The sequence below is a fragment of the Buceros rhinoceros genome, unplaced genomic scaffold (genome assembly GCF_000710305.1).
Source record: "Buceros rhinoceros silvestris isolate BGI_N320 unplaced genomic scaffold, ASM71030v1 scaffold16926, whole genome shotgun sequence".
Classification (NCBI taxonomy): Eukaryota; Metazoa; Chordata; class Aves; order Bucerotiformes; family Bucerotidae; genus Buceros; species Buceros rhinoceros.
The window spans coordinates 2,481-20,000 of NW_010415967.1; the positions used below are offsets into that span (position 1 = coordinate 2,481).

Genomic DNA, 17,520 nt, shown 5'->3' on the forward strand with positions numbered 1-17,520 from the left:
TGAAGCTTCTGAGCTTGTCCCCTGGTTTGAAGCAGCTCACAAGCATGAAACAGGCAACCCTTTCTTCACAGGGTTTTGTGCAGAGGTGTGAAAGCATGTGCAGCATTTCTTTTAACAAAAACCAGGCCTTCTACATACCATTAGCAGTGAAAATTCTCTCAGAGCATTCTTTCATTCTTTTTTTTTTTTATTTTTTGGACAGATTTCTGGGATTCCTCCTTAAACCACAGAAGAAGAGGAGAGGAGTTATCCCATCCTGCAAAAGACTCTGCTTTCAGCACGGCCCAGGCAGACAGTTTAAGACCTACCCAGTGTTTTGCAAGTAGCACAAACCACTGCTCATGTGAAATTGAGCTGTCAGTAGGAAATGACAGGCTGTGGTTCGTGAATCCTATTTTTATAGAAGAGTGCAGTAATCCTTTTCCTCCAGATGTACCTCCTCCTAAAAGCCATGCTGTGAGCGCTGATCTCCCCCCTGCCACCACGCTCACTGAAAGGAGGTCTCCCTGCCGCCCACCTCCACCTCCACCTTCTCACACGCTTGTTCAGAAATCTTCTCTGAATCTCCTGCAGAGTCCCATGAATGCCTGTGGAAACGAGCTGCTTCTTCAGCCACTAGGAAAGAGCACCAAGGAAATGAAAATTGAGGGCAATGTCAATAAAGAAGAAGAAGGGAAGCAGAGCTGCTCAGTCAACAACCTCTTGGCAGTGAGCCCCAAGAAGGGCTCCCAGCCCTCTGTCCCCCCACGGAGGCGGCTGTGTGAGAAGATCTCAGAGGACAGCTGTGTGGGTAAGCCTGGAAATTGTGAAACGCTAAAAGGGGAACAGGCAGAAGAAAAACAAGACACAAGTACAAAGAGCAGAGATAAAAGGTCGCTGGGCAAAAAGGTTGTAGAAATGCCTGGGGAGGTACCCGAAAGGGCTGTATCACAGTTTCAGGAGACAAAGCCTGAACCTGCAGAGAAGAAGGAGGGCATGCCTGAAATACAAAGCAATGTCATTGAGAAAGAAAAAACACCTCCTATTCCACCACCAAGAAGGAAGAGACTTTCTGAGATACCGAGGATCCCCAGCTCCTGCCAGTCAAACGAAAGAACAGTGGCAGAGACAGCCATGGTCACAGCACAGGCTCTGTGCAAGCGCAGCTCAACTCCTGTGGCTGGTGATGCCACTTGCATGCACTCCAAGACTGAACCGGATCATGGCCGCAAATCTGTCAGCTCAGCCGAACTGAAAGATTCACACTCCTCCCTGGAGGGCCCGGGAGGCAGCGCCACGGCTCAGGCATCAGTATCCGAGCCAGACTCCTACTCCACCAGCAGCACAGAGGATGACCTGGAGATGCCGAGTAGTTCATCCAGTAAAAAGACACGATCTGTGATCTTGGGCAAGACCAAGAACAGGCTGTCCTTTGTGAACCTGTCCAATGTCTTCACAGTCTTTTTGTCTAGTGACAGAAAGATACAGAAGAAGATAGTGGAGCTGGCACAGGACAAGGATTCATATTTTGGCAACCTGGTGCAGGACTACAGAGTGTACAGTTTAGAGATGATGGCAAAGCAGAGCTCCAGCACAGAGATGCTTCAAGAAATCCGGATGATGATGACACAGCTGAAGAGTTACTTAGTGCAGAGCACTGAGCTGAAATCTCTTATAGACCCAACCTCCTACACCGAGGAGCAGTTAGGTAGGTGACTGTGTGTTACTCATCCTCAGGCAGGATATGGGAAGCTGAGGAGAAAGACAGGGTTATGCACATGTTCTGCTTTAGAGAATTAAAAACCACTTCCTAAAAGCCTAGGGGTGTCCACTGTGTGGTTGGCATCACTTGGAGGAGCAGCTCTAAAAACTGGGAGACTAATGAGGTGGAAAATCTTGGTATGAATGTTTTAAAGGGAGAAGTTTAAGCAGAAGAGATGTGTCTTCGTGTGTGTGAGATAGACATATGTGTGTATATACGCCTATGCGTGTACACACATCAGATATGAGTGTGTGTACATGTGTATGCGCAGGCACACACACACAGAGGGCCAGCTTCCCGCTGCACAACTACAGTTCCTCACAGACTTCCAAGTCCACTGCCCCATGCTCTGCAGTGAGGATGGAGAGCTCTCTCCACGGGTCAGCCAGATCAGGGGTCAGTCACTGTCTCACAAACAGGGACAGGACTATGATGATTTTGAGAGGCAGGTTTGAGGAATTACTTGATCCTGCTCCGTGCCCCTCAGAGTTCAGAGACGTGGAAGAGCTGCCTGCTGCTAGACCACTGCTGGCTTCAAAATGCAGCATTCACCTCTCTTTGCCACAGATGCAGTTCGTCTTTGGGGAGAAAAAATGATATTTTGGGCTGTTTGGGGGTGTTTTACGGCTTCTCATTCAATATTCTGTGAGTGAGTAATGTGCTACTTTCCTCCTTGCTAAGAAATAGACTGGACTGTTTAATGTACATTCATGAGGGAATGTAAGAAAAGATGTAGGATTTTTTTATCCCAGTCAAAGCTGTACAGACAGAAAAAGCATGCATGCATGCACTCATGTGGTTTTTTGTCTTAAAACTGTTTCCTGAGATCCTGAGAACCAATGCAGAGCTATTGATGAGATCCCTAAGTTGGCTTAAAGCAAGCTGGGTGCTGGAAGACCCCCAACACAGAACACAGCCAACCACAGAAGTGACTAGGGATTCCAGGGGATCCTGCAGCTCCAGAATTAGGTGGAAACCAGCAAAGTGGTGAGCCAAGACCCAGCGAAACTCAGCTGTCAGTCTCAGCAGGCCCTCGTGACTTCTTTCTCACTCAGCCAAATCCTACAGTCTCCCCAGCAGAACAGGCCTGCTGCCAGCCCCTTGCCTTAGCTAGGAGATGGGAGCTACACCTTCACTTTTCATACACCTCATGTAACACCTGCAGTTTTTCCCCAATAACCCCTTTCTCTGAGGCAGAGGGGGTGTCAGCACAGAGAATTCTGCCTTGAAGCTTGATTAGGGAAGGTGGAGAGGAGGCAAAAAGAAGAAGTGTCCTGGTTCTGCTTGGTAGACCTGCGTGTGAGCAAGGATCCCCCCACCTTCACACAGACACATCTGGTTAGATCTAGCCCTGTTCACTGGCAGTTCCTCAACAGGATGATATGGCCCAGCCAGCCTAGGGAGGACTGTCTTCTTCTGAGGAGGACAGGGGTTCCCACCATGGAAGATCTACCATTTGAATTTGTCCTGCTTCAGGCTGACTGATTCTCTGGATTATTTAAAACAGTTGCACTTCGTATACATAAATGTCACTGCCCTCTGTTTCATTCCTCACTGACTTAAGTGGATGAACTCTTTTGCCAGTGACCTTTTTGCCTCAGTGCAAGAGTGACAAGAGGATCCCTTGCAGTCCCTCCAGCTCTGCCTCTGGTTTCTAGGAGTCAGACAACAGACTTTCTCAGAGCTCCTTGTGCTTTCCTTTGTCTCCTGCTAAATATTGAGCAAATGCTCAACTCACACAGTCTATTTCCACACCCCCAGGTGGTGTAAGTAGTGACTGAAGTAAGAGTAAGTTAGAGTAACTTGAGCAGTAAGGGTGAGAAACTTCTGACCAGACATTGGTGTCTGCCTCTGAGCTGGCAGCTACAGCCGCTTTTCAGTCACTGTGGAGATAGGTGTCCTTTGAGGATGGAATTAATTTCATCCCAAAGTGAGTATATTAAACAGGTCCATGGGGGGATGTCAGAAGGGACATGAGATGAATCCCACACAGGCATCTGTAAGGGCAGGGCTGTGAAAAGAAGCACGGTTTGGTTCCTCATGTCTTCCCAGAGCTGCCTGACAGTGCCGTGTTGGTCAGTTAGGCAAAGACAGCAGGGGCTGCCGGTAGCAGGAGCTGTCCTACAGCTCCAGTGGCAGAGACCAGGCATTGATGTTCATCTCAAGCCTATCCAGGACTTCTAAAGAGTGTTGGTAATGAAACATTCACTTCCTGGGGTGTAATTTCTCTTCCCTGCTCACAGCTATGCAGTAGCGCATGAATAACCTACCAAATGCTTTCACAGGAATTTTACTTGCACCTGTACTACTGTGTTGATTATTTATCATGGACTTCTGTGGTTTCCCTTCTCTGTGCAGAACAGATTGCTGAGACAGCTTTGTACAAATGTGTCCTGAAACCTTTAAAAGAAGCCATTGATTCTTACTTAAAAGAAATCCACAACAAAGACGGATCTTTACAACATCTAAAAGAGAACCAACTAGTGATACAAAACACAACCACCACTGACCTAGGCATCACGACCAGTGTGCCTGAAACCATTGTGCTGGAAAAGATCCTTCACAAGTTCACAACTATGCACAAGGCCTACTCCCCAGAAAAGAAGATTTCCATCTTGCTGAAGTCCTGCAAACTCATCTATGACTCCATGGCTCAGGGAAACCCAGGTACAGCACCCCTACTGAAATGTATCCTTCACTGGACCGTCTCCTTTTTTCAACGGAACAGGGTTTATGATACAGTGGATGTGATAATACTCAGATTGGAGGTAACAGTGATAGTTGGTGTGTTCGGTATCAGCTGTCTACAGGTTGTGTTCATAATGGGCTGGTTAGTGACTGCCAAGTCCTCTGCACTGGTAACAGGCATAAGATGTTACCTGGTTAACTTTAAGCTCCATAACTCTAAGATACATGTCTGCAAGTTTGTGTTTTATGGGTAATGTCCTTTTTGCACAGGTCTTCACACAGCTCTCCATAGATCCTGAGAGCTTTGTCCCAGCTTGTAGCAGCTTAATGGTAAATTCTAGGAATGGGTCTTTGGGAAAAGTGCCTTGATTTGGCCTTCACAATGTTTTGCCTAAATTGAGAAGGAAGGGCAGAATGGTAGTACTGTTTGATACTAATTCCTGACGGTCCAGTAAACTCCAAAAGCCAGTACTACGCTTCCTCGGTATGAGGAAGTATGTGTTCTGTATGACCAGCCATGCATAAATTTGGAGAGGAGCCAGATACTAACTTGCAGCAACTTGCAGTTGTTCAAGAACTCGCAATTTCCAAAGGTGCTTTTAGCTGTTCTGCTTTATTTTGTAGTGACCACACTCTTGGAGTACTCATACCAGCAATTGTTGTCCCTTCTGAGCCTCACCTCAGGGTCATCCTTTAGACAGTATGCAGCGAGGTTCAGTGCCCGTCTAGACACATGAACAGCAAAGCAAGAAGCCACACCAGGGCTGAACCCAAGCTGCAGCGTAGGTAGGACCTCTGACTGTCATCAACTATTACGAGGAGGTTTGGACCTGTGTAGGGGAATGTGCTGTAACTTTGTTAAAATGGTTGTGTTGAGTTTGAGAGTAAATTTGGTATAGATCAAAGGCTTGCATGGCTCATTAAAACCCACGAAGGAGACACAGTCTCCTTCCAATGCTGGTGGTTCACTACGTATTTGTCGCCACTCAATCAGCTCAGGGCTGGAATTTCTCTGTTGCAGGAAATGTCGTCGTGTCATTTTATGTAACAGAAATTAGGGGTCAGGGGAATAACTGTAAAAAACCTACATGTTTTAAAATTGGCATTCATGAAATCAGAGGATTTCATTGTGGTTTGCCGTGCTAACCAAAGCATTTCATTTTGTCCAGCTCAGCTGTTTTCTCATGTTGAGTACTAATGCAAGCGGGGTTTAGGTCGGAAGCTGACTTCACCCCTGTGTGTCCAGTTCCCTCTCCAGCATTTATGAACAATGATGCATATCAGGGCCTGGCAGAAGAAAACTGACCTGGCATTAAGGAAATGTACCCCAATGAATTCAGGACAGAAAAAGAGGTTAAGGGGAGGAGAATGCGATAGTCTAACTCCCAGAAGACAGTGGAGTCAGAGAGAAAATGAGGGAAATGACCTGTAGACCCACTTAGAAGTGAAATTTGTGCAATTTCTTCAAACGCAGCACTTTGATTTTCCATCTGGCAAAACCAGACATTCAGCAAGCTGAAATACTTTTCTGACAGGGAATTCCCAGCTGGTGTGGCGAAGAGCACGCTGTGGACTTCTCAGACCAGATTTCAGCGGGTAGGATTTCTCCTGCTGCTCTCTGCCCCTCTCAAGGGCAGCAGCCCAGGGCCCCTTTTGCTTCCAGCCAGCACTGAGGCATTGCAGTGCTCATTGCACAGGAAGAGCAGAAGCCATGCTCGGCTTCCTGTGCAACAGTCTGTTCTTCTAGCTCTTTCACCCACTGCTGGATTAGAAAGTTCCCTGCTCTTCAAGATCAGAGCAGGCAGAACACAAAACTAATAGTTCCCTGTGCTGCAGGACCAAATCAGTCTACCTCTGTCAGAAAAATTACCTGTTTAGTAACATGATAACTACCTATGTTGTCTGGTTTCATTTGCAATTTGCTGGCTCAGGCGACGTCTTTATCCACTTTAGGCTGACTACAGAATGAGCTAACCTGAGAATATGTTTCCGTATCTCAAAGCAAAGTGCAAACGCCACCAAATCAAGCATCCTTTTATTTTCAGACCCCCATGAAAACAAAATTTTTTTAAGATATTGAGATCCTGTACAGCAGTCCAGGTTTGGCCAGGGTTGCCAGCCAGGTACTAAGTTTTCTTTAAAACTAAAGATATGCTTACTCAGGTACATCTGCGCCTGTGGTACCTCCCATCTTTGCGCTGCTGAAAGAGTCACAAAACTTTGAAGTTGGCTTTGACTCACTCCATGTATATCAGTCCATTTAACGAAAGGAATTTTCTCTTTTGCTTGTAATTCGTACTACATGTCAAAATGTGCCTGAAAAATTGGCCCCTGAGACTTAGACAATGAACTGGGTGAGTCAGGCCCTCAGCTGGTTTGGACTAACACTTCTGCCTCAATTTAAAGGCATCTGGTACATCACAAGGAATCGGGAAGACAAGTTCACCGTCTTTGTCCCTATGCCTTTCTCCCAACACACCTCTGCTTACAACTACAAGATGTAGATCTAATTTAAAGCAGGACTCATCTACAGCTACATCTAGATGTAGGTGGCCACAGATGGGTATCATGTCTAGCTTCTCGTTATAGACAGTGCGGACTTAGTCGATGGAGTTCAGTTGATTCATCTGGCTAGATGTAGGTGTCTGTTTTGGGGTGAGATGACTCATGACAAATTCCACTGATGCTGATGATTAGTTCATCACTGGCTATAAAAGGAGTTTAGAGGTACTGGTTCAGATGCTCGCATATATGGTGTAGGCAGTAGTATTAGTAGGTGAATCATCTCCTACTGGGACAATTATGATAGCACTGTGGTGTCTCACTGAGCTTTTCCAAGTTCTGTGCAAACTTAAGTAAGAGCAACATGTGCCTCCAAGAATGTAACCTACAGTCAAAAAACACGTAACCTGCTTTCTAAAAATACTAGGAGTAGTTAGTAAAAATATATGCATTAAAAGAATAAAAGAAGTAGAGTTTGGGAACCCACCGAGGCCCTCCTCTGCAGGCTGGCTGGCATTATTTTATCTGTGCACTAGAAAAAGTAAGAAGCAGGACTCACAGGGAGCTGTAAGTTCCCAGCTCTCTGAGTGCTCCTGCGTTTGGAAGGCGTGCCCAAATACCCACAGAGAGAGCTGAGCACGAATTTATACAGACACACCGCAATTTTATGTTGAAAAAACTGCTTATTATTTATCTTTCAGAAATACCTTTACTCAGACAAAATGCCACAGGTATGTTGTGTGCTAGGCATAAAATGAGAATCTCTGCATTTCACCCTATCAAAAACACAAGTGACACTTGTGGAGTGATAAACAAGATGCAAATCTGCAGCACGTGTGGTGTGTACTGGCAGTTGCGAGCCTGGAGCTCCCAGCCCTGTGTTACCTGGGAGCTGCCACTCTGTGGAAGAGAACTGAGGGAAAAGCAAAAATAGCAGAGCAGTAGGCATTGGTTTATGAAGAGATACTGTGTAAGACAAATAGGACAAGCTCGGTCAGTCCGTGAGTGAGGAAAATCAGGCATCAGAAGGCTTTAGGCTTAGGTTGGAAGTTTGAAAGGAGATTCAAGCAGAATGAACTGCAGAACAATTTTCTTACGACAACATTTTTAAGTTGTGGAGTACCTAAGGTTATGAAGCTTCTTTTCTGGAGTATCTTTGAACTGCACAGGGAGCTGGACTATATAGTTCAAAAATAGTTCTGTACTAGTGATAGACTTGGTTGGCCCTAAACCACCTGATTTAAATACATAGTTTTGCATGGCTAATGCATAGTGTGCTTTTGGAAGTAGAGGAAATGCAGGGTATATATTCCACTGGAATTTTTCTTTTCCCTAGCTTTTAGGATTAATTTGTCATTCGCCATAGAACTGAGCAGGTGAATATTAGTTGCCTTGATGCACTCCTATATGGTTCTGCAGTTGACAAAAGCAGTGTGTCTTCAGTGGGATAACTGAGCCCATGAAAAGGAAATTGGCCTCAAATACTTCAGCAGCCAGCATAGAACGGATGCTAGAAGCTCCTAAAACTAAGTCAGAGCAATCCCACCACACTGCTCACTTCTGAGAAAGAAAATAAAGCTTTGCTTTAAAATAAAGGTTTGCTTTCTTATTTTTGGGAAGAGGATATTTGCATTTAAGTTACTATTAATGAAGGCTGATGGACTAGATATTGTATGTTTTTTTCTGGCTAGCACTATTGATACATTCTAATTTAAGAGCCAGATCAAATTTTTCAAGGGGAACAAATTCCTTTGGTCTGTAAAACATAAGTTTTTGAAATGGTTTCATGCTGCCTGCATGTATTAACTCTCTTAATTCAACTACACCGTAAATTGAACCTTGCTGGAGTAGTATGGGATGAACAAGAGACAGCAAAAGTCTAGGGAGCAGAAGAATGGACACAATCTTGAACAAATTTCAGTTAACGTTTCTGTACATCAGGTTTCCCAGATATAAACTAAGGCTAAAATTTGTATTTCCTGGAGAGCTGTTGCTAGACATCATTCCAGTGTTTGTAAAATATCATAGCAAGATGCAGAGCATAATCACTGTCTGCATATAGAATATAGATGGAGGGGAAAGAAATGCATGAATGTGTTAAAACAGGCTGTAATTTCTTTATGGAGGCTTGGGCAGAATTCCAGCAGCTCTAAATCATGTATTTAATTAATACCCGTTCCATTCAAGCACTGCATCCCAGCCAGGAGCTGATGTTGTATTTGCTTTGCTATAAACATAATAGGATGGCAGAAGAGAAGGCTTATTTTAAGCTTCTTATAGATATTTATGAAATAAATGTTTCCTGATCCTGCCGGGAAGAAGGGTAAATAAAGCAAGCAAGTCGTATCTGGAGTAGGACAACCTTGAACAAGCAAGCTCAGTCCAGTGTCCCTGAGACCACTGGCAGGGTCAGAGATAGATTTAACACTGTCAGCTGCAAACATAACCCTCTGTGAGAGACCACAGTCGGAGCTAGGCATGCCGGTCTGAGAGCTTGGCTCTGGCCGAGGTTGAAAGTGGAGCTGAGGAGGCAGCAGCCTGGAGAAAATAGCCCTGCTGCAGACCCAGATGGTGCCTTCCATGGCACCGGGAGCATGTGGGTTGCAGTATGCTGAGCAGCACCAGACTCTCGGGTATCTTGGTTCACAGGCATTGTGTCGTCTATCCTTGTGGCTCCTGTTTCTGGTGATATTTAAGTTGCTGACAGCGCTATTATCCTGATGGACTGAGATAGTGTTTCAGGGCCATGCTTGGTCTGATGTCTGTACAGGTCTAAGCTAGTCCCTCTGCCCACTGTGACACCCAAGGCCACGAGAACCAGAGTCCTGCCCTCTCTGACACCTATCCTTGGCTCCATGTGCAGCCAGTAGAGAGAAGCTGTTGAAATGCTTAAAAGGAGTAGGCACAATGTACCGTGTCTGTCCGGCCCTAGGCAACACTGGAAGTTTGTGGCAACACATGGAATCAGAGCTAGATCCTTGATGATTAGCTTTGCTTTTCTCTTGTTGACACCTGCAGCTACTGCTGACTTCAGCTTTCGCTACAGATTCGGGTGTATTTAAGAATCAGGCTTCTACTCCCACAAGTGGATTAAAATGCTGTCTAGTAATTTATGGAGGTTATGAGCATAGAGCACATGAAGAACGAGTACCCTTTCCATTACTGCAGTCAGGCATCCCTACTCCCAGTTGAATAATCAAAAAGACACTATACATCAGATTTTCATATTTAAGCCTTAGAAACAGCTAGGAGTCCAATGATATTTCTATAAAATTTTAAAGTTGAGAAGGGTTTGTAACAAGGGCTGGTGGGCAGAGCAGCTAAATCAGCTTATAGAAATGAGATAGGCAGCAGTTAAAAAGTAATTGACTCAGTGTCTGCTTGTGCACACAACCACTTCTCAGCCAATAAAAATTAAATAGAGACATTCTGTAGTTCTTTAAAAGTGTCCTTGAACTTTCATCTCAGTTGACACTAGCAGTTGATGGCTGGAGACATGAAATTGTTTAGTTTCAAGTTTCTGCTTCCACTGCATTGGTTGGTCAGTCCCTCAGCTGGTCAGTGATCTCTTTCAGTAACATATTATTTAGAAACACGGCATTTTTTTTTTTCCCAGTGATTAGGAATTCATGTTGTGAAATAGTAACTTTCTCAGATGCCCTGCAGACACTTTTTCATGAAAAAGAACATGAGTTTCAACAGGGCCCACCTGTCTCAAAAGGGGAAAAAGATTTTTGCACAGGAGTTGGCAGGGCTCATCGAAAAAGCTTTAAACTACATTTGAAGGGGGAAGGGGATAAAACCAGGCTCGCTGGAGAGAAGGCTAGGAGTGGAACATCAATGTTTGTGGGACAACGTGCTAGCAAGGTCCTTAGGTCTGCCATACCAGTGGAGTTAAGGTACAGAGTGCCAAGCAGTAGCAAAGACACAAGGGATACTGACAAACTAGGAATCATGGTGCCACCTGGGAATGGTCAGGTAGGAATTAGGCCTTCTCCCCCCAAAAAGGTGATGGGATCAATAGCCCAACTAAAATGCATTTACACCAATGCATGCAGCATGGGCAACAAACAGGAGGAGCTGGAAGCCATTGTGCAGCAGGAAAACTATGATACAGTTGCCATCACAGAAACATGGTCTGATGATTCACACAACTCTCTTCAGAAGGGGTAAGAAGAAGGATATGGATACAGGGATATGTGTAAGAATCAGAGGAGAGGCCAATAAGGCAGATACCATGGTGGGAATCTGAAGAGACCACCCAACCAGGATGAAGAGGCAAACAATGAAATATTCTATAAGCAGGTGGGACAAGTCCCACGATTACTACCACTTGTTCTCATGGGGGACTTGGACTTACCAGATGGGTGCTGGAAATACAACACATCAGAGAGGAAACAGTCTAGGAGGTACCTGAATTGTGTGGAACAGAGAAGGACTTGTGGGAGATGGAGGCTATCTTGGACATGGTGATCGTAAGATGGTAGTTTTCAGTTCTTGAGGAAGTAGGAAGGGGGGTCAGTAGAACTGACACCTTGGACTTCCATAGAGCAGACTTTGGCCTGTTTAGCCCTTTGGGAGGCAGTCCTGAATGACAGAGGAGTTGAGGATGTCCAGTTCTTTAAGAGGGTAATCTTTAAGGTGCAAGAACAAGACCTCCTGGTGTGCCATAAGACAGGCTGGCGGGGTAGAAGACTGTCCTAGCTGAACAGAGAGCTTTGTCTGGAACTCAGGAAGAGAACGGAAGTCTGTGGCCTATGGAAGGAGGGTCAGGCCACTCAGGAAGACTACAAGGATTTTGCGAGGCTGTGCAGGGAGAAAATTAGAAAGGCCAAAGCCCAACTAGAACTTAATCTGGCCACTGCCATAAAAAAAAATTAAAAATGTTTCTATAAATACATTAACAGCAAAAGAAGGGCTAAGGAGAACCTTCATCCTCTCCTGGATGTGGGGGGATGCATAGTGACCGAGGAGGACGAAAAGGCTGAGGTACAGAATGCCACCTTTGCCTCAGTCTTTAAGAGTAAGACCAGTTGTTCTCTGAGTGCCCAACTTCTTGAACTGAAAGACAGACACAGGGAGCAGAATGAAGCCCCCCATAATCGAGGAAATGGTCAGTGACCTGTTGCACTGCTCAGATGTGCACTGGTCTATGGGGCCAGATGGGATCACCCAAGGGTACTGAGGGGGTTGGCGGAAGTGCTCACCAGCCACTTCCCATCATCTATCAGCAGTCCTGGCTAACCAGGGAGGTAGCAGTTGACTGGAGGTTAGATGGTGTAATCCCCGTCTACAAAAAGGGCCAGAAGGAGGATCCAGGGAACTGCAGGCCTGTCAGTCTGACCTCGGTGCCGGAGAAGGTTATGGAACAGGTTATCTTGAATTCTATCACATGGCATGTACAGGACAACCAGGTGATCAGGCCCAGTCAGCATGAGTTGATGAAAGGCAGGTCCTGCTTGACTAACCTGATCTCCTTCTATGACAAGGTGACATAATTAGTGGGTGAGGAAAGAGCTGTGGACGTTGTCTACCTAGACTTTAGTAAAGCCTTTGACACTGTTTCCCACAGCATTCTGCCGGAGAAACTGGCTGCTCATGGCATGGATGAATGTACTTATTGCTGGATAAAAAACTGGCTGGATGGCCAGGCCTGAAGAGTGGTGGTGAATGGAGCTCAATCCAGTTAGTGACTGGTCAAGTGGTGTTCCCCAGGGCTCAGTATTGGGTCCTGTTCTCTTTAACATCGTTATCAATGATCTGGATGAGGGGATCGAGTGCACCCTCAGTCAGTTCACAGATGACACCAAGTTGGGGGCAAGTGTTGATCTGCTTGAGAATAGGGAGACTGTCCAGAGGGATCTGGACAGGCTGGATTGATGGGCTGAGGCCAATGGTATGAGGCTCAACAAGGCCAAGTGCCAGGTCCTGCCCTTGGGTCACAAAAACCCCTGGAAAGCTGCCTGTTGGAAAAGGACCTGGGGGTGTTAGTCAACAGCCAGCTGAAGATGAGCCAGCAGTGTGCCCAGGTGGCAGAGAATGTTGCTGGATAAAAAACTGGCTGGATGGCCAGGCCTGAAGAGTGGTGGTGAATGGAGCTCAATCCAGTTAGTGACTGGTCAAGTGGTGTTCCCCAGGGCTCAGTATTGGGTCCTGTTCTCTTTAACATCGTTATCAATGATCTGGATGAGGGGATCGAGTGCACCCTCAGTCAGTTCACAGATGACACCAAGTTGGGGGCAAGTGTTGATCTGCTTGAGAATAGGGAGACTGTCCAGAGGGATCTGGACAGGCTGGATTGATGGGCTGAGGCCAATGGTATGAGGCTCAACAAGGCCAAGTGCCAGGTCCTGCCCTTGGGTCACAAAAACCCCTGGAAAGCTGCCTGTTGGAAAAGGACCTGGGGGTGTTAGTCAACAGCCAGCTGAAGATGAGCCAGCAGTGTGCCCAGGTGGCCAAGAAGGCCAACGGCATCCTGGCTTGTATCAGCAATGGTGTGGCCAGCAGGAGTAGAGAAGTGATTGTCCCTCTGTACTCGGCACTGGTGAGGCCACACCTTGAGTACCGTGTCCAGTCTTGGGCCCTTCTCTACAGGAAGGACATTGAGGTGTTAGAGCATGTCCAGAGAAGGGCAACGAAGCTGGTGAAGAGTCTAGAGAACAAGTCCTATGGGGAGCGGCTGAGGGAACTGGTGTGGTTTAGCCGGGAGAAAAGGAAGCTGAAGGGAGACCTTATCACTCTCTACAACTACCTGAAAGGAGGATGTAGTGAGATGAGTGTCAGACTCTTCTCCCAAGTAACAAGTGATAGGACAAGAGGAGATGGTCTCAGGTAGCGCCAGGGGAGGCTTTAGGCTGGATATTATGAAAAATTTCTTTATAGAAAGGTTTGTGAAGCATTGGAACAGGCTGCCCAGGGCAGTGGTGGTGTCACCATCCCTGGAGGTATTTAATAAAATTTACAGATGTGGTGCTGAGCGACATGGATTAAATCGCAGTGGTGATTTAACAGTGCTGTGTTAATGGTTGGACTTAATGTTCTTAAAGGTCTCTTCCAAAATAATTAGGTGATCCTGTAATTCAATGAAGTTGGTGGGGAAGAGAAAATTCTGCTGGTGGTGTTGAACTCAAAATCCTTTGGCCTTCAGGAAATCCCTCAGACTGCAGGAAATCAGAAGACCCAGTCCATGCCACTGGTCAGAAACCACTACTTCATAAAGGAAAAGTTTTTAAAGGAGGGGGAAAAATGAGCCTAGAAAGCTCTTTGGTACTTCATCTTCCTTTGCTCTAATTTTACACAGAACTAACTCTATTTGCAGCTGATTTACTCAGATCAAAATGAGAATAATGCTTTTATCTGTGCAGTTTTTCTAGTATATTTTCATGTCTCAATTGTGTCATCTTTTTTTGCTAGACAATATTAAATTGCTGTAATCCTAAGCTCCTGGTATTAAGGTAATATATATGACAGTAATGAATTGGACCCTCCACAGAGTTGAAGCATTCACAGAGATATAAGCCAAGGCAAGGACAGACAAAATGCTCATCCAGGTGTTAATGAATCAGTGCAGTCATTTTATAAAAGATTGGTTGAAGTCCTAAGGCTTTGTCATTTAACAAAAGGCACCCATAATAAAGCAACAGAATTGAAAGCGTTAATCCAGCTTTCATTAAATAAATCGCCTATGTTGAGGCATGTGCAGCCTCTGTTAGAAACAGACTGAATTACAGCCCTCACAGTCTCTCATCCTCCAGCACTTTGTTTTAACTGGATCAATTCTCTGTTTACTACATGTATTACTGGGTTATTTTAAAGCCATACTTCTATTTTCTTTAATCAGAGTCTAAGTTCGTGTTTATTTGAGGCTTCAGAAGAGTGTCTTTCTTTGCCAGCTATGAATGACAAAAAAGGAAAGCTGACTCATGGCAAAGATTTGAAATAAGTCAGTGGGAACATTTGAGACATAGGAATTTATGCCCTACCATGGGAGGGCACGCGGACTATCAGCCGGAAATGGCTAGGGCATGATTTCACTGAAGCCACATTGGGGTACCTTTGATTCTTTGAAGTGAGGCAAATGATTCTCAAGTGAGATACACATGGCCCATGAAACCAACACATCCAAGTGTTCAGGTGGGAAAACTGCCCGCCATCTGAGGGAGGACATTCGGAATGAAGGCAGTCTGAGCTGAAGTCAAAAGGAATGGATAACCCTGAGTGTTGGGAAGATAGGCCTGTTGAGCAACGTGTTATTACAATTACTGTTGTCCCTGATGAATTTATGACATGTTGGTAGAAAGTGAAAACATCTTCCAAATAAGAAATTGTCCTTGTGTTCTTTGCTGTTTATGCAGTGAATCTTCAGTCTGGATTCTATTTTAGGTAGTAATTATTGATAATGATGACTGTTAACTTGTATGCTTTTTTTCCTTCAGAGATCCCAAGCAGCTTTTACAGATTACATATAAGACCACTTGATTTACTTTGTTGATAGGAATGTTTTAAGCACAGGAAATCTTGAGCCCGTGAGGATCTGTTCCTCTAAGCATCTACTGCACACCAAGTCAAAAAAATAGTTTAAGTTCATTGAGAAAGACTTTTTGTTTGCTTAGCTAGACACCATGCCTGGAAAGATGCTTCCTCTTAGACCCTAGCTCTTTGGAGACTGCTTTAATTAGGAACATGTAGGGCAGTGTTTTGCCCTCTGAAGGAGTATGAACACGGAAGTCCTCAGTCCTAAAAATCACTGTTTTCTGCTTTCTGTTCTTTGGTCCCAATCACAGAGTGAACCTAAGAGAATAATCACCCCTAAGGCATGTAGACAACTTTGCCGCTAATACAGTCTTGATGGCAGTGCCAAATCAGAGGGCCAGGCTGGCAGTCTTTGCACTCTTCAAGGATTGTCCCTTGTTTGTGATCCATAAAGTTTAAGTTTCTCTCTCTCCAGTTAATAAAGAATTGCAGAAATGGAGCTCACTAAAAATTTTCAAGCTCATCATTCAAGTGTGAAGCAAGTACTTTTTAAGTGAACTAACTATCCTTTTTTCAGAATTTTTTCTTTGCTGGTGCTTTCAAGCTTTAACTCTTCACATGATAGAAGCTAAAGTCTGTAAAGAACATGCTGAGTGAGAAGCTGTCACTGTTGTATGGAAACATGTGTTTGTGGTGAATTTATTGGGATCACTCTATGTTTCTCTTTGCTCAGGGAAACCATATGGTGCAGATGACTTCCTCCCCGTGCTCATGTATGTTTTGGCCCGCAGCAACTTGACTGAAGTCCTTTTGAATGTGGAGTATATGATGGAGCTCATGGACCCTGCTCTGCAGCTAGGAGAAGGTAGAGTACAGTGTTTGCTCCTGGCATATTCGCTTTGGAAATCATTATTTACCTCAGTTCAGTAAAAGTGGGACAACAAGGCTCTGCTAGAATTTGTGGATAAGCTTTGGCCAAGCTTTTCACATCTCAGGCTCTAAAATAACTGTCGAACACTTACTGTTTTTAGCAGTGCAGTGCCCTTAGACACCAGCTAGAAAGACAGAGGCTCAGCATAAATGAGAATCGAGTTGCTGGATTAGTAACCAAAGAGAGACACCTAGTGTCCTTTGTCTCAAGGCTGAAAAGTTGAAAGGGCTTTGTCTAAAATTAAACAGCTGCAGCAATCCATTGTGTGGACGTTTTTATTCCAATACAAAAAGAGCACATTTCTTAAACTGCATTGTATGCCTGGGGCCATACATTATTCTCATGATCACTCTACTCTTAAATTTGAGTGACACCGCTTGACAATGTTCTCTGGCTGAGTATCATAGTGAGGCAGAGAAAGGAAAGTTGGGTTAGAGAGAAATATTGGGTTTTGATGAGAATAAAGACCTCTGCTGTTTGAGAGATAAACACCCCAGGGAACCGTGCAGCTTTAGCTTCTTGGGAAGCGAATGCTACCAATAGTGACAGGGTTATGCACTCAATTAGGAGCACAGAGCATTTTTCACCAGGTAATCACTAAACCGATAAAATGGTTTTATTTTAGACTCACCTTGTTTAGGTAAGTACTGAGGTTCTAGAAAGGAGTCCTGGATGACCAACAGTAGACTAATTTTAATTTTGTTAAACAGAGGTAGAAGTCTGTAACTGTGGTCTCAGCCCAGTGCAGAGGTAGGGAAAAGTACTAACAGAATGAGCAGTAGGAACACAATTGTATTAGTGAGGAGCTTCTGCACAGGCTAATTCTCCTCCTGAAAAGAATTGTTAGCAGAAAAAATGTTAGCCTAAGCACAGCATTTTGCTGACATAACTAAGCTGATTTTGGTGACTGTGCTGCCTGCAAGTTCTTTATTTCAAAAGGGCACACTACCAGGCTGGTTACTGAAGTCAGCTGGGTTGGGGAGCTTCGGCAGTCAAAGGCCAAGCTGTCTGGAAGTTCTCTTAAGTCAAAGATGAAAAGACTACGTGAAATGTGTACGGTGAAAGGGGAAACGTTTTAGCCAGATCAAACTGGCTAAATAACCACAGCAGAAAAGAGACTGGGAGTAACTGCAGATACAGGGAATGAAAAAAAAACCCAAAACCAAAAAACATCTTGGTGAAGACA

General features: G+C 44.9%; 1 protein-coding gene across 1 annotated transcript; it reads left to right on the forward strand.

Annotated features, from left to right (window-relative positions):
* Positions 1–202: 202 nt before the first annotated feature.
* On the forward strand, positions 203–16,268 carry LOC104487877 (ras and Rab interactor 3-like; the record flags this gene model as incomplete). Its single annotated transcript, XM_010137621.1, has 3 exons — positions 203–1,687; positions 4,100–4,408; positions 16,137–16,268. Coding segments are annotated over 3 exons (1,926 nt in total), but the record flags the coding sequence as incomplete, so codon positions are not given.
* Positions 16,269–17,520: the final 1,252 nt, after the last annotated feature.